The 26,648-nt window shown below is 38.0% G+C and overlaps 1 protein-coding gene across 10 annotated transcripts in view; it reads right to left on the bottom strand.

Moving 5' to 3' along the window:
• Window positions 1–655: 655 nt before the first annotated feature.
• The window catches only part of PCGF5 (polycomb group ring finger 5), a 284,658-nt gene continuing 258,665 nt past the window's right edge, over window positions 656–26,648 (bottom strand). For 7 of the 10 annotated variants that reach the window (XM_074373970.1, XM_074373969.1, XM_074373968.1 and 4 more), the window contains 4 exons: window positions 24,990–25,088; window positions 22,248–22,337; window positions 15,458–15,517; window positions 2,881–8,572 (listed from right to left, as the gene is read on the bottom strand). In XM_074373970.1, the coding sequence (XP_074230071.1) occupies window positions 8,525–8,572; window positions 15,458–15,517; window positions 22,248–22,337; window positions 24,990–25,088 (297 nt within the window). In that variant the 3' untranslated portion in view covers window positions 2,881–8,524. Of the gene's footprint in view, window positions 908–2,880; window positions 8,573–15,457; window positions 15,518–22,247; window positions 22,338–24,989; window positions 25,089–26,648 lie in introns of those variants that run through there. The other 3 variants (XM_074373974.1, XM_074373976.1, XM_074373975.1) reach the window with 3 other exon arrangements.

Consider the following 26,648-nt stretch of genomic DNA (forward strand, 5'->3'; position numbering starts at 1 on the left):
TAGAGCTTCACCTGTGACCTAAGAATTTAGGTTTCATTAAATTTAGGCACATCGTGGCCCAGCTCCAGGTGATGTGTGCAAAGAAACCCATTTCTCGCCATTGCCTTTCATGTTCATCTTGAGTTTCATCACCACTGGCCTGGGACACCTCTGCTTTTTCTTAGCTGTACTGCTTTAGGCTTTTAACCTGTCCCCGTGTCTATTCAAGCCCCTACCCCTTTACCATCTGCTCTCCACAAACTCCCAGAATGATCATTTAAATGGGTAAACAAGATGATGTCAATCCCTGTTTAAAACCCTTCCATCGTGCTCAGGATAAAACAGAAGCTTTTAAGCAGAGCCTAAAGTGTCTTAGTGATCCGGCCCCTGCCGCCTTCTCCAGAATCCTCTCCCATCGCCCCCATCCCGGTCACTCCCCTGGCTTCCCGCTGCCGGGTGCTTACTGTTCTTACTCACTCTCAGGAATACTCTCTCCATGGCTCTGCCAGGCCAGCTCCTCTCTCATCTCTGCTTAATGTCATTTTCTCAGAAAGATCTGGCCCTCCCACGCCTTCCCATAGAATTTATTTTCTTCAGAACACTTACCACTCGTTTTATTACGTACTTACTGTCTTTGTTTAATGCATGTTTCCTCCCCATACTGGGAGGCTCAACTGACATGAGAGTGGAATCTGTCAGGTTCACCACCTGTCTGCCCAGAGCCCAGCACGGCACCTGGTATACAGTGGGTGTGCAAACCAGTGCTGACCACAGGAACGACACAGATACTGTGTCATCTTAGGCACATACTGGCTGCCGGGCGTTTATTCTTTACTGTGATCCATCCTGGAGTGGCAGGAAGGCCTGAAAGTAATCTTCTCTAGAGCTCCCAGAGGCAGAGCCAGGCTCTCAGAGAACAGAATCGGCCCTGGAAAAAGAAAGGTCCACGCTGGAGACCCAAATACATCTCTGGTGATGGCGAGTGACTAGGTCACTTTCACATCATTAAAACCGGGCTGAGGATGCCTACCTCACAGGTCTGTTCTGCTGATTAAGTGGATGAGAGTAAAAGGGAAGACATTTGTAAAGCACCTACTATGTGCATCCTTTCCTAATCAGTGCACTCAGTGGGAGTAAGTTTTAAGAATGACCACGTGACTGGAATGGCTCTCAGTAAGCAAGATTTGAGTTACTACATGGCATTTTAGCTCACAGCAAGTCAGAGAGAACACTGGTGTGGCACCAGCAGGTAGCAGTCTATAGATGATCAGGTGAAGATGGAAAATAGTTGTGCTGTTCTTTCTTGTTTCTGCTGGCATTGCTCTGAGCACTTCCTGTGGCCTCTCATTCCTCCACAAATCTATGGGGCAGGGATATAGTTCCTGCTTTACAGAGGAAACCGAGACTCAGCCAAGTGAAGCAAATCGCCCCATGCTAAGCCACAAACGACCATATACTTGAACCCAGGCCTATCATGTGACTGTTGTGACCTGAACAGTGAAGCCCTAGCCCCAGGATCTTACAGTGTGACTGTCTTTGAGACGGGGGGGCGGGGGGTGCTTAGAAGAGGTAATCAAGCTTAATGAGGCCATAAGGGTGGGGCTCTAATCCAGTATGATTGATGTCCTTACAGGAAGAGGAAGGATGCCAGGAGACTGTTGGGGACATGGCTGGACTCTTTTGTTAGCACTGCCTCTGCTTTCTGAAATCTGGATTCTTCCACTACATCGGTTTTATGGGTGCCAGTAGCAAATGTGTTGTGAGGGGGAGGACACACAATGACTGTCAACATCCCTCTCAAAGCTCGGAATCGAATAGGAAGACAAACACCAATTACTGTGGTTGTGATAAAAGTGTTACAGAAGGAGAAAGTCCAGCTCAGCTGGCTGTAGGAACAGGGCGTTGGTTGGGAGAGGGGCTGAGGGTGAGCATTTGCTATTTCTCCTCTCGGGGTGTGATGCTCCATTTGATTGCAACCCCAGCACCCCAAATCCCACAGCAGGGGACTGGGTGTCAAGCGGGGTTCTACGTGGCTTTCAGCAAAGTACTGTTGCAGACCCCTCTGCGCCGTAACAATCAGAGGTGGGCCCCCGGCTTCTCAGGCCTCACTGGGGTGCAGACTTCTCCACACCTTACTAAACCGGTGAAAAGGGCAGAGCTGAGTCTGTGCTGATAAAGCACAGCTGGGTGAACTGAGCCTTTCCTCAAGTGGAGGTGAGGCAGGGACTGACAAGCAGGTCACAAAACTGTTTTCTCTTTTCCTTGGGGCGACCTCCAGCCTTCCAAGGCCCTCACCGGTTCTGGCCCACGAAACGGGATACAAGTAACTTGGGCTCTGTTTTGAGCGCTTCCCACGCGTGGCCCTCTTGGGTCTGCCCTCCCTGCAACAGCCTTGAGCAGGGGAAAGCCAGAAGGCGGAGGGAGTGGGGTGCTGCTTGCAGGATGCTGCTCCCACATCTCGGTGACTGCCTGGGGTCTCCAGCCACCTCCCTGGTATCACTCATCTAGACAAAGCTTTAAGCAGACATCTGAGTCTCACTTTACCCAGATAGAATTTCCTGAGGCAAGGCATTAATAAAACCAAGCTGCTATCTAACCTGCTAAGCAGTCTGTCTTTCAAATCACTTGGGCCTTTCTTTGATAATTATTTTGAAAAGATGATTTGGATCTGATTAACTTAACAAAATGAGAAATTGTGCTGAAGTGTCCGTACACCTCAAGTGTTATTCAAGGGTCAGTGTGACATCTTAAAACTAAACAGCTCAGAAAGTCTTTAGGAAATGCTTAGCACCTCAAATATTCAGCAAACATTCATAAAATTGTTACAATAGTACTTAGTGGAGGCTGTACAATGGAGGCTGTGATCTGCAACCACTGATACAAAGGATGACAGACAATAAATTATGCAATCAACTTTTTAATAACAAAGATACTATTTTAACATGGTCAAATATACTTGGCTAAGTCCAGATTTTAAAAAACAAAAGTATCTAGCCCAACAGCACAACCACACAGCTTTGTACAGAACATTCCCTAGATCAACAGAAAATACATTTGAGCACAAAAATAAAAAATATTTAAAGAGGATCTCTAAGCAGCATTTTATTTCTGCAAAACAGACATATAGTACTGATTAAATATCTACAAGTGCTTTTCCTTTACAAAAATACATATATTCTTAATAGACTAAGTCATTAACAATGACCTGGTAATCTTTCACTTCAATTTGAATGATTTATAAGCTAAATCTTACAACCACAAAAAGGTTTTTATTTGTATTAAGATGTTACCACTTTTAACAACGACGACAACAACAACAAAAAGCTTAAAATATTTTATATTTCAAAGGAAAATCTGCAACATAACTGTACAATATAGCCTATGATGGTTTTATTTAAAGTGAGGGCTACTCCGCTGAAGACGGTGCTCGTTGTGCTGCCAGATGCAGGAACGCAGCAGGACACTGGTGCCCCCCCACAAGCTCTCAGCGCTGACCACAGCTTCATAAGGACACTTGGGACCCCCTCCCCATTCAAAAAAATACAGCAAAAGAAGCTGACCCCACACAATGTTCGGCTGAGCCCATTCAATTTCTAATGTGTAGAACTTCTCCTGCTGCATGGACTGATGGGAAGTCCATGCATAAATATCCTGTTTACTATCTCTACATCACCCAGAAATATTTAATCTTCAATTCATACTGGATCAGTTTCGTACTCCATGAAGCTCTGAAAGATGGAAGAACACTGGACCCAGTATTTTTAATGGTTCACTTGACTCTAGATTTAGATTTCTAGGTTCTAGATTTTTAAAATACTTAAAAATCATTTCTGAACAGTGTCTCAAGTTCTGAATCCTAGAAAAAGGGGCATAACAAGTATAGATACATTTTAATGAACACTTAAAATAATTTATTTTTGTTTAATTTTATAACTTTCTGAAAAGGAAGTGCTCAAGCATTTTAATTCTATTCAAAAATATAATAAGGACAGCAAATAAACACACTGCTCGTGAAAACCACCTCACACTAGGAAGAGAATCATTTTCAAATTATTGGGAAAATGACATTGCTTTAAGGAAAAACCAGGAAAACCCTGTAATGTATATTTAAGTACATTTTAATGAACTTTCAGTCTGAAGTTTTTTCAGCAAAATACTACTGACCTGTATCAAGTAAATTCAGAATTGATTGGTTATTTTGTGCTTTCAAAGGGTTTGAGTCTCTAGTACATTTAATATTTTTCCATTTTTCATAAACCAGACCTGACAGACATGTTATGTTCCTTATTGTAAGGATATATATATCTTAAAATAATAGCATTTCATGCTTTTGTGTTTCTAACCCAGAAACTTAGATATGGCAAACACTCATTTTTGCAATTCCTACAACCAATATCTCACTGGTATAAAGCACAGCCTGCTGGGAAATTCCTCATGATAAACCAGAGTATGTCATGGAGTGCATCCATTTTTTTCCTATCCAAGGAGGTTTACCTAGTGGCCTCTCAGAAAAGACATTATCGTGTGAGCTTCACTGGAGGGGGCCCACAGCCTGAGCTCCCCCAAAAGAACCGTGTGAGGAGAGCGCCTAGCTTGACATTTATGCTTTTCATCTGGGACCCGTCTTGCCAAATTCGGCTGTATGGCTAGATTCTAACAACAATAAAGTAATTGCTGAGAAACAAGACAAAGAGTTACTTGAAAAAAAAAACCAAAACCAAAAACACAGGCCTTTAGGAAAATTTTGCCTTTGAATACAGAAAGAGCTGTTTACTTATGCAAGCCCAACAGCATGTACTATTTTCTACACAAGTAAGCATGTCAGCACTCTCACTAAAGCCTGTCTTGTGTAAAATTTCTCATGTCACTAAGAACTTGGGAACTAAATCTCAATTTCACTTTCAAAGTAGGGATTTCTCCCACTTTTCATCCAGAGGGAGACTATCTGTTGTGTTAATCTCTTTCTCACCTTTGAGGATTTCCTAAGATCTGTCAGATGGTGCTGGAAAAACAAGGAACGTAACTGAAAGGAAGTGTGCTCTGATTGCTGCAAGAAAAATCTGCATTTGATTGATCTTACCACGAAAATTCAGTTTAAAGCCTTTCTTTGGTGATATTTTAGCAATTACTCAAGGTTATTGCCTAATTATATAAAAGTAAATCGCAATCTAAAAATTTCCAACCTCCAAACATTTAAAACTGTCTAACATGGATATTAACAGTAAAATGTCTTTGGTGATATCTATTTTCCTATGAAAATCTTTCAAAAAGAGATTACTCTAACTTACAACAGCCTATTTAGATACAAAACCATTGATAAGAGACAGGGACAGAACTCAAAATTTATGCAGTAAATCTAAAACAGAAATGCACTTTAGCAATGAGGCACTTTCTCTTAAATAGTTCAATAAAGCTAAACAGTTCACAATATTATATAACACTTTTTTTCCCCCTTAAAGAATCATTTTAATTTAGGTTACACTTAAGTGAATAATATAGTTGAGCAAACTTATTACATTTATAAAATGTGGCATATTAGTATGGGACAAGTTTTCAATGAATAAAGAAATAATATATTCTTCTAAAAGTAGTTAAAAGACATTTACCCAAGGTACCTGGACCCCAGACTGAATAACCTAATAGTACCTCATCAATCAATCTTTTAGTTTATTTTTTCATACTTCTTGAAAGTATTTCATTAATCTAGAGAAAGGGCCATATTTGGATTTTTCTATTAACTAATGTGATTACTTCAGTTAAAGTGATGTCTATAAACCACAGACCTTCTGTAGATTTGAGGTTCCTTGATCCTTGTACATCTTTGATATCCAAAGCAGAGAAAACAGATTACTTACAAAATCTTTTATGGAAACAAATTTCTTATCAGTTTGTTGCTTAAGAAATGAGATTAAAGAAAAACTTAATTTAGTTTTATTCTCCAAGATGATTATTCCTATAGGTTATTTGTATAAAGAGTTTATTTTATTAGCACCCTAAGTTTGTGAAACTAACCACCTGTATATTTTTGCCTGTGTATTTTTTCTATACCTGGTTTCTTGCAAATTCCACAACCTGACTTAGGGGATAATTAACTAGGGATTAGAGAATTACTAGACATGAAAGTAGTCCCATACTTAGAAAATTATAGTTGAATATACCAAAAGAAGTTGGGAGAAGTCTGTGGTTCTACTATTACCACATTACTCAGGACCATCATAAAATGTGTACCTTTCCCCACGTGGCAACTGATGCCCCTCGTTATGCAAGGCTTTCACATGTTTTGGCACATATTCCATTGCATTTCAGTAAAAATGTTAATACATTAACATTAAATTAAGGAGTTTTATATAAAACTATTCTCAATTCCATAATTGCTTCCTATATATTTCCTTGGAAAATAGTGACATTACATAGGATGAGGCAACAGGCCAAATTTAAAGAGATTGTATATAAAACTCACATAAGGCTGTAAGTTTTGGCTGGGGACCCCAAAACATCTAGGTCTCATTTGCATTTTTTTTAAATGCACTCTCCATTCATTTTTAGTTAATTAACTTTCATATGTAATCACCAACCTAGATGTGACAAATTTATAAGAAACTTAAAAATTGCTCAAGGAAGTCAGGGAACTGGATTTCATAGCACAGCAAAATAATTTCGGTAGCTAGCGAGTAAATTCAGCTTTTGGTTTAGTGTAATGGTTTGTTCCAACCATTTTGAAAGAGTTAATGAAAATCTGCCTTTCAAATTCCATTTGTGAGCCCTTCCAAGCGCAAACACAATCTAACAAAATGAAATTTTAAAAGTACTGTCAAAACCTTTTTCACAAAAGTCAGACCCAAAACAGAAAACTTTAGACTTTTTGACTTGAAACCAAGATATATGGAAAAGATAATTATGAAGTTTCAGCCTTTTATATTGTGAAATGCATCAAGATTTAGCTGTATTTTGTATGTTTCTTAGAGTTGTACAATGTTTTATTAAGAAGCATTTTGAGATCAGAAGGCATTAATTTGTGATACATTTTACTAGAAAATGTAGCACATTTACTATGTATACAGTATAAAAGCTATGTGTATAACACACAGATTGTGCTCATGTCAGATTTCTAAAACATTTTTTCCCAACTTCCAAGAATATCAGAATCCATTAACTTTGTTTTAAAGCAATTAATAAAACTTAATTTATGAAAACAACTGCAAATTTTAAAAGGTTTAAAGTGAAGTTCTTCATATAATTTAGGGTAACAAGACTTTTTCACTTGCAGACTTATCTCAAAATGAATGGAAGACTTAACAAAACTGCTAGATCAAGGACATTATCATAGTTCTGACCTTAAAGAACTTACGTATAAAACAGTAAACCCATTTCCCCGATTACTACAGGATCTGAAATGAAATATCCTCAAACCATTCATTGTGGTTAGTATAATTGGTCTACTACACTGCATTGGTTCTAGTTTATGCATGTGGTTTGGAAATGTGACAGGTAACTAACAGGTTTCATCTATAATTGCTTTGAGATTTTTGAAATCCATAAAATAGCTAAAGTTATCTGCTCTAAAAATCCTAATATTTAAAATCATCATAACCTTCTGCATGCCACAATGACACACACCTAAGGCCAACTGAAAAGAGAAGCCATGTACTTGTTAGATAAGAGCCACAGTACAATGGTGCACACAGAGGGGCTACACACATGACGGTGACATTTCATGAAGCGGCACCTGCTTGTTGTAAGGCATCATGAAAAACTGACCTCACTTACACATTGATTTTGTTAGAAGTAAATGTGATCAGCTGCCAACATTTCGAATGGTTGTGAATCTCACTTCAGTTCTCCAAGAAGTCATGCACATTTTCAATCTGGAGGGTGAACAGGTCCCTCCTTGTGCAATTGGTCGACTACAGAGACAGATGACTTGAAATGCTTACAATTATACTGTATACTGTGCTCTAATGTTAAAGAATAATTGGAATTCTTCCCAAAGGACTTGTGTACACTGAAGGGTGAACTATTTTGCACACAAAAAGCTTACTGAGAACAGGACAGTGGCTCCAAAACCACTTTTCTAAATATATTTCCCATACAAAATAATTTCAAGATATAATAATTATTAGTTTCTTGTACAGTACTCTACTTAAAAAATTAATCAAATAGTAAGTATGTGAAAACTGCAACACCACGAAGATTGAGCCATTTTACTAGTGTAATAATCAAACATTAGAACAATCCTGGAACAGGCAAGCAAAATATTCAGAAGGCCGAATCACGGCTGCGCACCTAGCTGATTTCGACCTTGACTTGTATTGTACACTGGGAGACAGCACAAATGCCGTATGCAGATGGGTCAGTAGCAGAATGGCACTTGGTTTGCTCCTAATAGAAACAACATAAATGCAACTGATAATTTAGAGACAGACAACGGCCTTATTCGCATGCTGAGAATCTGGTTGTGTCCCTCTAGTCCACATAGTTCACTGTCAATCTGTCGATGAGTAAAACATAGTGCAGGATTCATTCGGTGGGATCTGGGCCCCTTGGTCTAACCGAAATCAATTCTTGGTCGATACTGCAATACCATGGGGTATGACTATAAAATAAAAACAGACGATGAATAAGGCTCTGTTTATGTAAAACCAGTATAAATTATACATGAAAGATTTTTAGAATGTGGGGTTATGATCTACAATATTCCCTGGTACTAGTGATAATGGTAATTACAATTTTTAATTGCTATTATTTTCTAGAATCAGTCAAATTTTCCATAATATACAACAAAGGTCAAGTTCAAAAGGCTCACAGATGTGTCATGCTGGTGGCACATGGGTATGGTACTGATGTTAACATGGAGAGTGAGGCAGGCCTGTGGAGGACAGAGAGCTGCCCACCTGCTTAGAGGTGTTCACTCATTCACCCAGACTCCATCAGCGCTCTGGTTGGTGACAGCCCCCCCGGAGTCGCAGGTTAACAAAGAGACCACCTGCCATGAATCTCTGAAACTGGGGTAGTGTTCACAAATCACACATTTTAAGTAAGTTTGTCACTTTTAGCAGTTAAAATGTATTTTAATGGTCCATGATAAAAAATGTTGAAAATAAGTAGCTAATAGTTACGTGAAATGTTTAGGTGACTGCCTCCTTTTAATAGTCAGCTGATACTATTAAACATGCAGATTTGACTATTACATAGCTGAGTTCACGTGCCCTTCAGGCTGCTCTGCGCAGGGAAGGAATCACACACGAACATGCAGCACTGGGGAGGAAACAGCTTCCTGTGGATGAGAGTCGCACTGCTACTTCTCCATCTGGTTTTCCCGGTTTGGCCACATCATATACAACTTCAAAATCAGTTAGAAAGGGTCTGCAGAACCAATGGTTTTCCTTTTCTTAAAGCTGTAGATTCCCCTTTTTAAAATGAAACTTCCAGAAGCTACTTTTAGGAAATCAAGAAAGGGGTGAGATGGCCCCTGGCTGTTCTCCCCTCATCCCCATGTGGGTGAATGCAAACGCCCAGTGCAGAGAACGGTCTTCTGTCCTACAGACAAAAGGGGTGGACTGAGATTCCATAACCCTGAAAATGCCCCTTTCCATAGGCATCCCAGCTGTGTTCTGTGCCGGGAAGTCTCTCTGACCATTCAGCACAGGATGGGACTGGAGGGTAGGAATGAAAATTCCTAGATTTCGCTATGCCCAGCTGAAGCAGCGAGGTGGCACCACCACAGGTCACTGAGGGCTGGGGTAAAAGTTACAGGCAGTCTTTCAGGGCTTCCATGGTCTAAATCTATTTTGGTTACATTCTGCTTGCTTGTTTTTATTTTAAACTTTACTCTCTTCCCTGAGTATCTGTGAGCGGGGCACGGAAATCTGTGTTCTACGAAGCTCCCTGGGCTTTGTGAGGTTCAGCCAGGCTTGGAGCCTGCTACCTAGACAGCCTGCCACCCTAACGTGACTACTGCCCATCCTGCTGGCCCGACCCACTGCTCGCCTCTCATGACAATCTTTCTAGCTTTGCTTTCCATTCCTGACTCTTGAATCTGTACACTTTCTGCAAATAATTACATCACTCATTCAAGAATCCATTCATCATGTACAGAAGAATCCATCACCGGTTCTACTAGGATGAAGGCAGAGAGGGAAGTAAAATGGCTTGGTTGTCAGTGATTGGAATTTCAGTTTTGGGCTGAAAATGGTTTTGTCTTCCCCACCGAGTAAGCATTTTTGTGTGTGTGTTCTATGACAACATGAAGTTTAAGCATTTTATTGGTGTTACAATACTGGAAATTGTTAAGGTATATTCTAAGTTCTGTTTGTGTTTCTGTCTGCTTTCTGAAGTAAAATGGCACTGCACTCACTATAGGGAAGCGTGCACTGTGTTAACTGACCTCACTGAATGGACCTACATTTCTGAAAGCTGCCAGTCCTCAGTTTCATCATTTACTAAAATAAAGAATACAGACTTCCAAAGTATGTATTTCAAATGTGATTAATTTTAGAAAATGATAAACTTGACTACATACTGTTTTCCTTAAAAAAATTCATAAAAGTAACTTGGTTTTACTGTAGATTTGGAAAATACAGAAAAGCACCAAGGAAAAAAGGAAAATCAAGTAAACCCCACCATCCAAAGATAACCACCATAGACATTTTAGTGTATATCCGTATATCCATCTACTCTTTTTGTCTGTGTTATTTTTCTTTTCAAAAACCGAATCATGCTACACATATTGTTTGGCAAGTAATTCTGTCCATGTAAGAATTCTGTCCATTTAGAAGTTCCATAAGCTTCCCACCTCCCCTGCACCTCCAGCGTTAGTTCCCAGGAGTGGGACTGCTGATTCAGACAGCACCAACATTTTAAAGGGCTTTTTATAGACGCTGTCACACTGGACTTTGCAAAGTTGTTCTATTTTCACATTTCTCGAAGAAATATGGGTGTTCATTCTTCAACAGCCTCATCAATCATGAGTACTATTCCTTTTCTCTCTCTCAACTTGGAAATTTAATAAGCATAAAACAGTATTTTATTTCTTTCATTTCTCGACTTCTAAAGAAGTTAACCATCTCTGTACACTTATTAGCCAGTGTGTTTCTTTCGTGACTTGTCTAATCATGTCTTGTTCATTTTCCTATGAAAATGTGAACTTTTGTCCTACAGATTTATATAGATTCTTCATATATTAAGGACATCAAGTCTTTCTATCATATGTTACAAATATTCCTTATTTATGGTATTTTTGCCATGTTCTTTTCAATATTAATAGTTTGTCTTTTTCCTTTTACATGTACAGTGAGAAAGTCCATCCCCATTCTGAGATTATTCAGCTATGTCTTCCTCCCGATATTTGATGGTATCATTTCTATATGTAGCATTTTAGTGACAAACTCATGTAATGGGAGATATGGACTGGACCCTTCCTCCTCTGTCACCACCACCAACAGTCTCAGTACCATTAACTGAAAACAAACCCTACTAGGTCACACCCCACCCCCAACATCTCCGCTCCAAGTTCACCGATTCCCCTGCCACTACTGCCTCCGCGCCAGGCCCCTCGGCTGCCTTGCAGCCCTCAAACATCCAGACGTGACCTCCCCTCCAGAGCTCTGCGCTGTGTTCCCTCGGCCTGGAGCACCCTTCCCCAGGGAGACACATGCCTATGACTCTCACTTCTTGTTGATCAGAAATCACCACCTGAAAGAGAAGTCTTCCCTTGGCTATCTTATCTAAAATACTCTATTTATCTACTTTTTCTTCCACCACTATATACCTTACTCATTTATTTTTCATTGGTTACCATCATTAGAGTACAAACTCCATGGGAGGAACACTTTTTTTTTTTTCTTTTTTTCATTTTTACTTGTGTTCTCAGGGCCTAAAAGAGTGCCCAGGGCATACTGAAGGGCTCAACAGATATGTGGTAATGACTCTTTTTACCCTCCACTCATTGGAAATACTCTATAGATTCATAGGTACTACTGAGCTCTTTTTTTTATTCGTGTGTCTGTGTTTAAGTTAATGCACTATTTTAATTACTTCGGTTTAAAATACACTTCACTATGTAGTGGTGCATGTGCCCCTGACCAGTCATTTAAAATGCGACTGACCAGAAGCACCAATCTGTAGTTCTTGATGGACTTCAGAATGATTGACTTTGTCAGGTTAAACAAGAAGCTGGTGAAAGTGTGTTTGAAACTATTTTAAACTTCATAATTTAATTATAGGAGGACTGACATCTCTGGGATATCTGATATACTATTTAAATTTCTTGTGTGTGAAGTGGTATCTTGGTTATATATGAGAAGGACTTTGATCTTAGGAATTACATGTTAAAGTATTTAAGGGTCAATGTCATGATACTTACAATTTACTTTCAAGTGATCCATAAAGAAACAACAGATAGATTTATAAGGAAACTAACAAGATGAGGATAGGGGAAGAGGAAGAAAGGGAAAGGGGGCAAAAAATGAAGCAAGATGTTAACTGGTAAAGCTAAGTAAAAGAAAAAGAAGGTTCTTTTGTATTATTTCAACTTTTTTGTTGTTTTGAAACATTTCGAAAGGAGAAGCTGGTAGAAAAAATAGGACTTAACACTGAATTTTATCAAATGCCTTTTTGGCATCTACTGATATTTATTTGACTTAATGTGTGTGTAAAAAATATGTTTCTAATATACATATATAAAATTCCTTTCCCCCAATATTAAGCCATTCTTGCATTTCTGATAGAAATACTATTTCATCTTGGTTTATTATTCTTTTAGCATATTATTTTAGTGTATCTTATAATCACCTTTGTGTTTATATTCAAAATGAGATATAATACTCATTTTCTAGTTGGGGGCCCTCTGTCAGTTTTTTGCTATCATGATTGTTACTTTTGTAAAATAATTTGGAAAATTCCATCTTTTTCAATGATTTAAAACAATTTAGAACGGCAATGATTCATTCCTTGAAAATTTGAGACTATGGACTGTTAAAAGTAGTTTTGTATCTAGGTATCCTTTGAGGAAGCAATTCTTTAATAATTTTTTTACATCTTTCATGACTTAGTAATTTACGTTTTCCTTTTTTCTGGGTAAATTTTGGTCCACTGGTATTTTCCTAGAAAACTGTCTATTTCAGGAAATTTTCACTGGTATTTTCCTAGAAAACTGTCTATTTCAGGAAATTTTCACAAATTTAAAAAACTTAATAGTATAAAGCTACACACATAATATTTTCTTTTAGTAAAATAGTGGTAAGTTTTTCCTTGAAATTTTCTAGCTGATTTTTGGCTATAGGTGCATCCTATCAATCACAAGTTCAACTTTCTGACAGAACTATAATCCATAATGAAGTGTTGAAGAAAGAAAAGGAAATGTGTGTGAATTTTTGAAAATTTGATCTTATTCCAGTTGTTCTCTAATACTTTAGGTTAGAGTTTAAGAACAGCTTTATTTCTCAGGAAGTAGTAGGCATCAGTGCCACGTGAAAGCAAAAAGCCATGTATGTATGTGTTATAATTAAAGGCAGGGGCATCACTACAATTCATGCCCCAATCAGCTGTGAAGCTAAAAGCAGCTGAACCACCTAGACACATCTCACCAGCTCAGTTAAATTATTTACTCACCCTCTGCCCTCAACTGCAAAACGTAAGGAGAAGGATCTTTTTTCCTAAATCATTTTCTCTTGGCCTTTATGGTTGCTAATTTTGCTTATTCCATTACTAAAAGCCCAGGACTTAACCAGTGTGTATTAAGAAGCAACACATTTTGAATAGAAGGAAGCCTTTACTCTGGAAAATGAATCTAATTTTGAAGTTCAACTGGAATAAGCAATTGCTAAATTTTGTATAAAAATTTTATGTAACTTCATAATTAACTGATTATTTGATTTATTAAGTAAACAAAGCATAATGTTTCTTAAAGCCTATGAATAAATACTTTTTTCCAAGCATGACAGATTAAGTGAAAATAGGAAGAGTGAACAAAAATGGGAGGGGGTCAGGGATGTATCTGCATGGAGGAGGACAGTACTTTTGGGGAGCGCAATTTACATCAGCATCTGGGTCTTCTGTAATGTTTTGGAAGGATGACCTAAGTCTGATACACTGATGAACAGCATTAACAAAGGTCTGGTTGTCAAAGGCTAGGAAGGAAAATGCAATTAGCCACAGCAATGAGGTGATGTCTGTGTTTGGGGGAAAAATGGATACCTAACTGGCTATAGGAAACATTGAAATGATCCCATCAGTAAAAGGCTGGATTTGTGTGTGTGTTGGGTGGGGTGGGGCAGTGGTATCTATTATATAATGATCTTAACTCAGTGGAATATGACCAAGAAAGTCTTTTTGGGGGGTTAATATTTGGTTTATGTGATGAAAGTGGATATGTATCTCTTACTAATGAAATAACATGATAATCTCAACACATTTGTAACGTATAACATGCTAATTTTACCAACCTGCCATTTGCAATACTGTTTGTTTCTATTTAAAGAAAAAATAGAATTAAATAGAAGTGCACTGGAGTACAAAAAAAAACCCAGAACCACACATTTTAATGACAGTGTAGGCATTTCCATTATCACAGCACTGACAATGAGACTGAGGGAAATGCTAGTTTGCTAATTTAACATTTTTTTATTTGAAATGGTTCTTTTAATACTTAACCTACATTCATTTGTCCCAACCCTAAAACTGCAACATCAGAGGTAAATCTGCTGGTTAAGTTTGTTATGTAGTTATAGTTCTCCTTTCTTAGTTCCTTCATCCTTAGGAAATAAGGATGAAGACTAATTTCTGAGAGAGAAGAACAACGATTTTAAAGAAATGCTCTGATTAACCCATGGATTAAGGCTGACCACAGATCATCTTTGTACTCAACACTAATCCTTACTATACTAACACTTAGTCTTTTCTTATTAGATAAACTTTCCTCAGAGGCATGTTCAAGTTTTCTTGGTGCATTACTAAATTTAGGTCATGGTCATTTATCTATTCGAAGCGCTAACTCAAGTAAAGAGCCCAGGGCAGGCCCAGTAAGCAAGCCCACAGCCACATTTAGCTGCTGCTGTTATCCGGCTTCACCTAGTCTGGCGTTTTATCTTTCACTTGGGGATGAATGATTAATTAAACACATACACACACACACACGCAACTGTTAAGAATGGAGTAGAGATCAACATGGAGCAGAGATTTCTCAAGGGCCGAAACTGGTAATTATTAAAAATCCCTGATTCATAAATAATGGCCTTAATTATCATTTAAAATTTCATTTTTAGTTCAGTAAAATTAGATAGTTCAAGAGAACTAAAATAATGGGAAACTTTGGGGACATAAGTTGAAAAGATGAAGTTTCACAGCTCAAATGAGTATTAGTTTCACAAAATTCCATGTCTCAGGAACCTGAGTTTGGGATGAAGGCATCACCTTGGTGACAGGCATCACCTTGGCAACAGGCATCATGAGGGTCATATGTACAGTCGTGAGTGCCTCTTACCTGATACAAAGGGCCATCCTGAGGGCAGACTTGCGAAGATGAGCAGTTCAGACACCGAAACTGCGGAGGAGATGAACTCATCAGATAAGAGGCATCCACAACTGGGTACATATTTAAAACTGATTATTTAAAATATCTGAACGTCAAACATGAGTCAGCATGATTAACTTTAAGTAAACACTGTCCAAAATATGATAGTTGTTTTTGGAAAAAGATTTTAATAACTCAGTGGCTGGTAAATTTAGCTTGAAATAATTTTAGTATCTACATATGAGTCTTGTTAATATTTTGCAAATATTACCACATTGGTGACCTTTCCATCTCCTCTTCAAATGCTAATTCCTTAGAGAACCCTTGCCTCCTCAATCCAGGAGGGGCACCCTCTTCCTTCTGTCCCTTCCTGTAACTAATCTCACCTAGATCTCCTCTTCAACACCCTGAAAGTAACACTGCGGAAGGGGCTCAGAGCTCTGAGAGGGGCAGGGAACTTGCCTCAGCCTGTAAGGATCCATTTTCTGTTTTAGATTAGGTTCTTTACATTGTTCAGATTAGACTCTCAGTCTCCATAACTATTTTGATAGTGTTAGGGTATGAGCTCCTTGAGACTATATCTTACTCATATTTGCCACAGTCTTAGGTCTTAATAGCTAAGTCACAGACCTGGCACACAGCAGCCGGTCAAAAAATGTTTTGGGAGTAAATCCATGAATGAAGATACTTTTAACTAGTGAGTAGATTCATTTGTAAATCCACTAACTTTTTTTTTTTTAACAGTTTAACCATTCGTATTAAAAAAATCATTTCCAAATTGTGATTTTTCAATATTATGCTAAGCACTTACTAAAGACAAACATTTTAACTGTAATGGAATTATAAAATATAGATAAATCTAACATCCCAGAGCAGCTTTTTAAAGTATACTTCGAAAGAATATTTAAGGCGGGGGAGAATATAGCTCAGTGGTAGAGTGCATGCTTAGCATGCATGAGGTCCTGGGTTCAATCCCCAGTCCCTCCTCATAAACAAACAAACAAACAAATAAATTAACTAAACCTAGCTACCTACCCCCGCCACCAGAAAAAAACAAGAATATTTAAGCAGTGATTAAAACAAATATATTGGCAGCCTTTTAAATAAAATTTCAGAAATTCTCCATTTCCTAAAAGACCTTTCCCTAGAAGGCAGTCCTTGAATTTCTGCACAGGGCTCAGCCACATGCTTTGAGACACGTCCAGCACTGTTATCCCTGACAACCTCCCCCCTTTTCTCTCTGAAGAGTCCCCACACTCTGGCCTATCAGACTTTGCTAACTATGCAAGTCCCAAATAGCATTTAACAAGATTTGGGGTGGAAAGAGGCAAATTTCACTAAATGATTAGTTTTTTCTTATTAATCCCTTTTGTATTAGTCAAGACAGAGGTTTGCTTTTCCTCAAATTGCTTGGTAACATGCAAACGAAGCACAGCAAGACAAACATGGTGCGGTAACTCTAGGTCGGGACTGGCAGCGGTTGCTGGAAGGGAAAGGGCCAACCAGGGTTATGTGGGAAAGGAGGGAGTTCTGAGAGTAGGTCCTCAAGCTACCCGAGGTGAGGGGAGGTGCGGGGAGCGGGAAGAGCACAAGCTCCCGAGAGGGTGAGGCTGAAGAGGCAGACGCCGATGGCGTGCTCCCGGGCTGGGGCCAGGGGCAGGAGGAGAGAGTTACAGCAGTGGTGAGAGCCAACACACGTAAGCTATCAGAAAATTACATTCATTATGTCGGGCACCCTGCTAAGTACTGTATTTCATTAGTTTTGACTAAAAACTTTTGATAGGTGTTATCCCAATTTTAAGGATCAAAAAACTGAGGCAAAACTGGGCAGGACACAACTGGGAAGAAATCGCTGTGACATCCATAGCAAAACAGGAATATCCGGGATACACAGAGAGCACCCAGAAGTCAGTAAGAAAAAGACAGACTCCACGGCGGGAAAAAGAGGGCAACGGACATGGGAGGAGATGTCACACAAGAAATACAAAGCTGAAAATACATCGTGTTGGTGAGGAGATCAGAAAATGGGCACCCATACATTACTGGTATGATTATAAACTGCTAAAACTTTTTTAGGGAACAATTTATCAGTCTATCAAAATTTAAAACATACACACTCTGCTGTAAAACCACATCCGGAATTTAGCCAGTTGACATGCTTACACATGTGCAAAAGCATATATGTCCTGGAACAAGGTATTGCTTGCAGTGTCAAATATTTGAAAAAAAGAAAAACCTTAATCACATCATGCTATAGCCACACAAATGGAATACTATGAACTTTTACAAAGAACAACTTTCAAGTTTACTAATTTTTCACAAGAAATATTAACAAATGAGAAAAAGAAGTTGCAAAACAATATATATGATTTCATTTTGTTTCAAAAACTGATGAACACCACATGGATATTATAAACAGAATCCACATATCAGATTGGTGACTAAGTCCCTCCCAAACTGAAATCTAATTCTTGAATTCTACACTCTCAACTTACAGATGTGGAAACCACAGGGTCAAAGCCAGTGGTCATAAACCATGTCTCCTAAAATCTTCTTACTAAAAGATGGTCCAAAGATCAGATGCACTGGCATCCCCTGGGAGCTTGTTAGAAATGCTGAACTTTTGCCCCACCCTAGGACTACCGAGTCAGAATCTGTATTTTACCAAGATCCCGAGGTGATTTATAATTTGCATTTAAGTTTGAGAAGCAACGGTTTGAAAAAAAGGTACGTTTTCTCCTACTAGTAAGCAAAAGATGAACACCAATCTTGAGGCATAAATATTGTTATGAACTGAAAAATTTCTAGGAGTTAGCTAAGTTTGACCAGATACTTGATTCCTAAAGATAAAAATCATTCGAAAATCAATGCATCACAATGAGGACAAGGATCCAGAAAGAGCAGAGACGACAGAAAAGAGGCTGAGCCTAAGTGGAACTGCCCCAGGACAAAGGGGAGGAGCCTTACAGACAGAAACGTCCTGCTCGAGAAACCAAGGCAAAGTCAACTTCCTAAGACTCTTCCTAGGAGTCTAGAAATAGGTCAAGGTAAAGAGGTGATCTGAATATGGGGCAGCCTGGCCTGAGGCCAAAGAACCAGAAGGGCAGAGGAGGCATCAGACGTGAAGAGGGGTGAAAACCACAGACTTCACTCGGACACAGAAGAGTGCAGAGCTTAAGAGGACACCCCACAGCACCAAAGAGACTAAAAGACTGCAAATGGCAGCCAAATCCACCTAGAAATTTAATCCAATGCCAATCACAATCCCATTTTCAAGCTCACCTGAAAGAAAATATGTGGGGATAAATAGCCAGCACAGTTTTAAAAATAATAATAATAATAATGAGCTTTGCCCTAACAGATACTGATACATATCATAAAGCAACCTAAAAGGCCGGACTCCTTTCCTTCTAAGTTAGTTCGGGCTTTATTTAAACATATCCTGAAGAAAATGGAAAATTAAGGGGTTTTAGATAGGGGTGTTAGTGATCACATTCTTACAAAAGCTATAATGTGCAATGCTGGTGTAGGGTAAGTCCTGCTCAGAAGAACAAGAAGAACGTCCAGGAATGTAGACGTACACATCTGTGCGTATAAACATATGTCTAGATACACATGCATAGGTAACGGTGTAAATACTGAGGCAAATTATGGGTTACTATATAAATTGTATTTCTGGCAAAAACGTTCCTAGGGTAAGTTGGAGTCTTAGCCTCACGGCAGGTATGTGTGTGTGAATGAACAAATCCCAGGTGGATTAAAATGTTTAATACAAAAAACTACTAGAAGTAAAAGAACCATAAGGTGGTCATTAGTTTAGGAAATACACTGACCCCTGCCCAAGGCAGAGCCAGTTAGCAGTGCCAGTAGGTAGAGTAATGTGAGCTTTTCAGACATCTTGGCATCTGGCTGGCAATGGAGGGTAGAGATGGGAAGGGATGTGACTGCGGCAAATATGCCACGAGGGGCTTAAGAAAGAACTGTTTTATTGCTAGTCTGTCCATTCCCTCCAACTGTCAGAATTCATCAGTTACTATTATAATAACATAATTGGAACATGAGCAAAAGCTTAAAATTTGTTTAACAGAAAACACACGGGAAACAGATGGAAATAAACGAAATCACCTTTAGGATATATTCCACATAGCTATTACCTTATAAAAGACTAGAGTTTCATTCACTCTTCGATCAGATACTTATCACGTATCTGTACCAGGCACTGCCTGAGGTGCTGGAGACTGAGCAGTGAACAAATCCTCTTCCCTGCCCTCAGACTACGTATAATTGAGGACAAACAATCAACACGCATAAGAGACACAGTGTGTCAGATGGTATGAAATACGATGGAGAACAGCAAGGCATGAAAAGGGACTGAGTGCCAGAATGGGCAGGGGAGTTGTACTATTAAGCGAAGTCAGAGGTCTCACCGAGGAGGTGATGTAGAAGCAAAATTCTGAGTGAAAGGGGTAAAGGGAACAAGTTAGGTGGATACTTGGGAGGAGAAGGCAAGCCTGGCATTTTAGAAGAAACACAGAGGCCGGTGAAGCCAGAGGGAGGGGGCAAAGGGTCAGATCAGGGAGGTGTCTGGGGAAAACCGTGAGGAGCCTGCCATCTATAGGTCCCCAGAAGGACTTAGGCTTTTGTCTAAATGACATTAGGTGTTACTGGAGATTTAGAGCACAGAGGTGGCACGTCCTAACTGGTGTTGAGAGGGTCACCCTGGCTGCTGTGCTGGGTGAAGACGGGAGCAAGAGTGGATGGACGCATGGAGACCAGGGAGGAGAATCTGTAGAAATCTGGGCAAGAGTGATAGTGGGGGGACCAGAACGGCAGAATGGAGGTGTAAGACATAACTGGATTCTGATTATTGTATTTTGATGGTAGGGGTCAGAAAATTTGCTAAGGATGGATGAAACTAATCAGGATTGACTTGAGGGATTTTGGTCTGAGAAACGGGAAAAATGAAACTACTAATCTTGGAACTGCTGAGACTGTGAAGGCTGAGGGAAAACCAGGTTTAGAGGAGAACAAACAAAAACCAGGTTTGTCATGCTGGAAAAAAGGAAATGGGCTAATATAGTATTTTACTGTTGTACTCAGTACAAAATGTGGTAACTTTTCCATTTATTACCTGTATAAAAATCATAAGGTACTAAACCATTTTTTGAACCAACTTTTATTAAAATATGCCTTTAACAACCAGGGAATTTAAACTACTCAGAAATGTGTAATCAGAAGCATAATAGTAGTAAGGACTGATTTAACTCTTTATTAATAACAATTTCTATTAATTAGCTCTTTTGTGCTTTGACATTAAAATAACCGGCAGTGTGGGCGGCCTTTGGGAAGTGATCTTGGGAAGGACAAATGAGTGCCAGCAGAGGTCCTGCACTGGACGACTAGTTACATCTCTTCAGCCTTAAGGCAAACCTATTCATAATGACGATTTCAAGCACTAACACAAACTGAAATGTCCAATGAACCATCAAAGAAAGCTAAAATTGTATCAATATTATATTAATATTATGTGTAATAATCACAATAATCAGGCCCCAGCAGTGCTGGGCAAGAGAGAATTGGCTTGCTCTGTAATCTGCACGTGGTGCCAGAAACATTTTAGTTAGAAGGATTAAATGAGTGATGTATGTACACCATTTAAAAATATATAAAATGTCATAGTAAGGCAAGTAGTGATTTACCAAATACAAAGACAATTAGATTTTTTTAAAAACTGAGCCCTAAGAGGTTTCATGAGTTCTTCAAGGGCACACAACTAGTTGGTGGCTGGGACTAGAATATAATTTGCTTCTCCTGGTCACGAGCATTCAGCCTCACAAGGAAGGCTTCGTTCAAGTGGGATGCAAATAGAAAAAAAAATTCTGACTTAACAAGTTAGGTGCTCCATTTATTATTATATCATATCAAGATAGTTCTTCTGGAAAACAAAAAACAGTTCCATAGATATTGACATTCAATGTAAGTATGTTTTTGAACCACTGTAATTTGTGAGGCTACATGTCTTAATTTTGTGTTTTTCATAGTTACTACTATATTCCTTGCGGCTACATATCATCCTTACAATCCTTAGTCCTTCAAATTTCCCTGTCAATGTTACATACAACTCAGATAAGGCATGCTTGAAACTTCTAATTAACCCTCATCAAAGATATAGTTCCAAATACAGAAGTTCCCTTCTGGATTTTTTTTTTTAATTGTCTTAGGTTTCTCCTTTTAATCACTTCTTCCATATTGCACAATAACCTAATTCTGGCATCAGAAACCACTGCAAACTCACTTACCCTTTGGTCCGCTTTTATACTTTGAATGTAAAGGAGGTAGCTGAAAAAAAGATTATCTAGATTCTACCCTATCTGTTCCCTCTACCACAACCAAAAAATAATATCTTAACCATTAAACATATTAGTCAGGGCAGAACTTAAAAGTTCCCGCATTTTACTGGGGTTTAAAAAAATGTAAGTGCCATCTCCTCCGTCTCTAGGTTAGTAGAGTTCTGAACACATTCAGAGGGGGTTTTAAACTCACCTTAAATATAACAAAACCACATTCAACACAGCCCTTGGTCTTGTACTTGGGACCAATTATCATGGAGTAGCTGAGAAACAATAAAAGGAACTAGTTTCTTCTCTTTCCCTAGTTAGTTTTTTTTTTTTTAATAAGAATCTAAGTAATACTGCTAAATTTGAGTAATGTAATGGTAAGTAACTAAATACACACATAGGTAAAGATAAAAGCAATTTACGTTTTCGCCTCTTAGTCTCCATCTTGTCATGTAGATGAATTCCATAGTGTGATCCTTCCCCATAATTTCACCATTGCACAGCACATCCAACTTTAAAAAGAACAGTTACAGATCCATTAACAGAAGTTAATTTTGAATTCATTACTGTTTTACACATTCTTTTCCAAATTTCAAAAAAGATTCAATTAGCTACAACAAAATAGAAGTAGTATCCATTATTTAAAAAGAACACTGACTCTTTCTGCTAAGAGCACTGGTTCACCTCGCAGGTATTAACAATTCAGATATAACATGAACCAGCATCTGTCCTGTCCTACACAGTCCTATCTCAAGATCACACACAGTTTTGAAATGCAGTGTGAGCTTTCTTAGTCTATGTCTCTGCAATCTTTGAGATTTTAGACATTTCTGTGACAGCCTCTTACTGAATGAGAAGAAATGGTGGACACCTCACAGTTCCTCACGGCACCTTTGCCTTTTGGATCCTTTCAACCTTCCCAAAATGTGAAGGAGCTGCTGTCCTCTTTTTCATTAGTTTGTATTTGAAGAGGGTAAAGGATGGATGTGGGTATGATTTCTGGGGCCTTCGAGGCATCCAAGCTGTCAGAACAGTCAGGACAGTGCTTCAGGCCTGCATCTGCCAGGGCTCTGCAGCTCTCTGCTTTGTCTGGTTGGTAACTTACATAATACCTCAGGGACCTCTTTCCAACTTGTATGGAACTTCAAAAAAGGGTCATACTCATGCCAGAGCTCATTTCTGCTCCAGAGTTACTAGGAGCTGTGGCTATGATTTACGAATTCAACAGGGCATCATTAAACAAACATTTATCATAGGTCCCTATAAATAAAACATTTCGGTTCTCTAGATATTAAAAGCAAACTGATAGGATTTAATTTAAAGTGTGAAAAGGGGGAAGAAGAATGGGTTTAAATAATTCTTGTGTGGCTAGACAGAAACTAGAGTTTTGAACTGTAAGTCTAAAATCAGTACAGTTCCAACTGTACTAGACAAATTATTAGCTAAATGATATTGATGTTTTGATTTATGGTGATTTAAGTGGACCTCAAAGTGTTCTTCAGACACCATTTTATTTTTAAAAGCACAAAGTAGATAATTTTATTTTCTTTATCTTGCCTGTAAAACAAATGCATAAGTGAAGAAGTAAAAGGGCTTACTTAGTACGCAATTCCTAATCAGGTACACTGCTTCTTTGATTGTCATTTAAAACTAAATTATCCTGCTCCAACCACCAATGCTGCTACAGAAGCTTCAGCTGTTAGGTGTCTCACTAAATCATCCCCTTACAGGTTGGGCAGCAAAATAAAGGGGAAATAGTAAATATTACTAAAAATCATAGGGAAAGCCCTTTGCAGTGGGAGAGATAAGGAGCTGTCAGTGGATTCAGTCTCTTCCCTTCCATCCTTTTCTACAGAGAAATGCAGTAAGTGCCAGCAGTCAGACAGTGTGTATGAGAGTAACAGTTCTCTCAGCTCTAACAACTTCCTGAAAGCTAGAAAATAACTCAATGAGTCACACTTACAAGTAAAGAAATAAAACTGCAAGGGGTATTTTGCAAGAAGAGAATAAAGTGCAAAACCAAATTATAAAAACAATTTCATATTCTATTTTCACTGTTGCTATATCTATAAGTTGTTATTATCTTTTACTTTTACCAAGTACATAGGGCTTTGATTAACGTTCACAATTTTTTTTTTTAATGTAGAAGTTGCTATCTCTGGAAATTTTTTATTATTTGTAGGGCTGGACACATAAGAATTTTTAATTCACAGATTAATTATTCACCTGCAAGATATTTTAAAATAAGTTCAGGATGAGGGGCTTCCTCAAAATAGAGACTTAATACTTGTCAATGTCTATGTTCAAATCCTATTTTATTTCTGCTATGATAACTGTTCATATGAATATTATTGTACATAAGCCTAAAAACTATGTTACTCTGATGTCTTTGTTTATATGAGAAACTTAGCCTTGGCTTTAGTTTTTTTAAGATGCTACTAGCGGAACCCAAAGGGGTGGAAGAGGAAATTAATACAAGTTGTTAAGAGTGCCACTTGGGTAGACGAGAAGTGGTAGCCACGTTTCCACATTATGTTATAAATTACAGCCATATTCCTAGGATCATAAACATTCTCTAAACACTGAACACATTACAAGTTGTGCTGTGATCAATATCAGGGCAACTGCTCTCTCCTGTAAAGAAACTAGTAAACTACACTGATGCAGATACAATGTGCTGGTTTTACCTAGTGCTAAACAATATCACTTTTGCATATCATGGAACTAAAGGAACATTAATTACAAAATTCCTTTTGATAAAAGGACAATATTTTACATTCTGAAAAAGAAGTCTATAAAGAATTGGTTAAAATGGATCTAAAAGGTCTCAAATTTAAAAAGACACACCATCAAGAATGTTGGCATAAAAGGAATCCATTTAGCTACAATATTTATTTCAAGAATACTTAATGTAAAGTTATTTAAATATCTCCTATAATTATAAAATGCTATATTTATTAGTATCATGTTTTAATCAGGATATTAAATTAAAAAAATGCAGATTGCCTAAACAGAATATTACATTCTAAAAATTAAAATTTTAACATGAAAATAATCAGATTGCACAAAAATCAATTAATATATATATTCAGTTTTTATTTTTTGTTAGAATTTTATTTCAGATTATAATTGCCAAAATGATCAAGATTAGATTATTAGCTTACCTCGTAAGAACTTGGAAGTTTTAGTTTTAAACTTAGAAATTTTTTAATAGTTCCCACAGTTACACGTGTAGAACATCGAATGAATTTCTTCATTAAACCCTAAAGAAAATAAAGATTACTAAATGAAAATACTCCATCTTGCTTTGAATAAAACTACAGGTGTCATTTCCACTATCATTTTGAGTATTCTAAAAACGTATTCTGAAAATGTTTCAATTTACAGCTCTTTAGTATTTGTAAATAAAAGTGTTCCTAATTCTTGGATATTTACATGATATTCATGTACTAAGAAAATCCTTGCAAATAGACAATCTGCATTTCTCTAGACATTTTGGTAGAGAACACATCATGAGCTCAGATGATAAAGCATATAAAATATTTTATTATATGTCACTTCTGAAAGTATTAGGCACAGTAAACAAAAAATCTCGTAACTTTTAACTATTTTTAAAAAGAGCCATGATTTCAAATGGGGCTCTAAGGAGCCCTAGGGTTCAACAGAGAGAGGCCAATTAGGCCATGAAGTCCCCACCAGCTAAAAGTCATGCAGCACGGACTCCTGGTTGGGGGGAAACGCCCAGTCAGTGTCTGGTGGGCTGTTGGCAGTACTTTACTGGAAAAACAATGTTCTATGTGCCTTGATTTTTCTCACTAAAACGTAAGAACCGAACCAGAATGGACACCCAAACTGAAAACAAGTCAAAATGAGGCTGTGGACACGATAAACATGAACTAATTTGTGAAACAAAATTATATCCCCAAACCTTAAAAATTACCAATATTAAAACAAAAACAAAACCCAGCAATTTAATCTTTTAAAAATATGAAGTATTACTTCTACTTACATGTTTAGGAAATTAGGTCATCAATTTGGAGAAGTTCTTAAGTTGACTAAGTCAAAAGTAGAACTATCCAGTCAAAATGTATTCCTAGCAAAACATATTTCCCAGCAAAGACCAAGAGAAACTGATCTACAAATGACACTTGGTCACAATTCAGATGGTAGAGGATCCATTAAAAGAAAACAGAAGTTAATAGTTACATTAAAGCAAAACATAGCATGGCAAGACTGACACCCTAGACAGCACGCAGACAAAGGGAGGACACACACACAGACGTTCTCTCTGTTGACTGCTCCTATCACCTCAAGCACACCGAGGTTCTTATCTATTTTCTTGCTCCAAACAGCTTATAAAGAACTGTTATCACGTTTCATAGGTCACAGTTAAGTCAGAGAATAATGTGAGGGTACCAGAAGACCCTTCGAGTATATCCCATTTGCAGGGAAATCTAATGTTGAAAGAACCTGGAGAAAATGACCTGGAGTCACTACTCATAATCTTTTTGAAATTATAAGTATAGAGATGTCAGAAGAATTCAGATTTTAAAAACTATGCAAAAGCTTGTTTCTGGAATTTATAATCCAACAAAATTTGATATCAATCTCTAACAAAATTCCAGGCTGGATTATTTAATATTTGATTTTTAAGCATTTTGGAAATAAAACTAAAACAATTATGCGTTCTCTCTCTGTTAGAATATGCTACAATTATACCAAATTAACCTTGTTGTTTCCTAGCTAGGTACACCTGGGAATTGCTGTACAGCTCTCTGAAAGGCAGCTGACATATTTTAAGAGGGGTAATGACAATTAAGAGT

This window comes from Camelus bactrianus, chromosome 11, assembly GCF_048773025.1.
Source record: "Camelus bactrianus isolate YW-2024 breed Bactrian camel chromosome 11, ASM4877302v1, whole genome shotgun sequence".
In the NCBI taxonomy this organism is placed as follows: Eukaryota; Metazoa; Chordata; class Mammalia; order Artiodactyla; family Camelidae; genus Camelus; species Camelus bactrianus.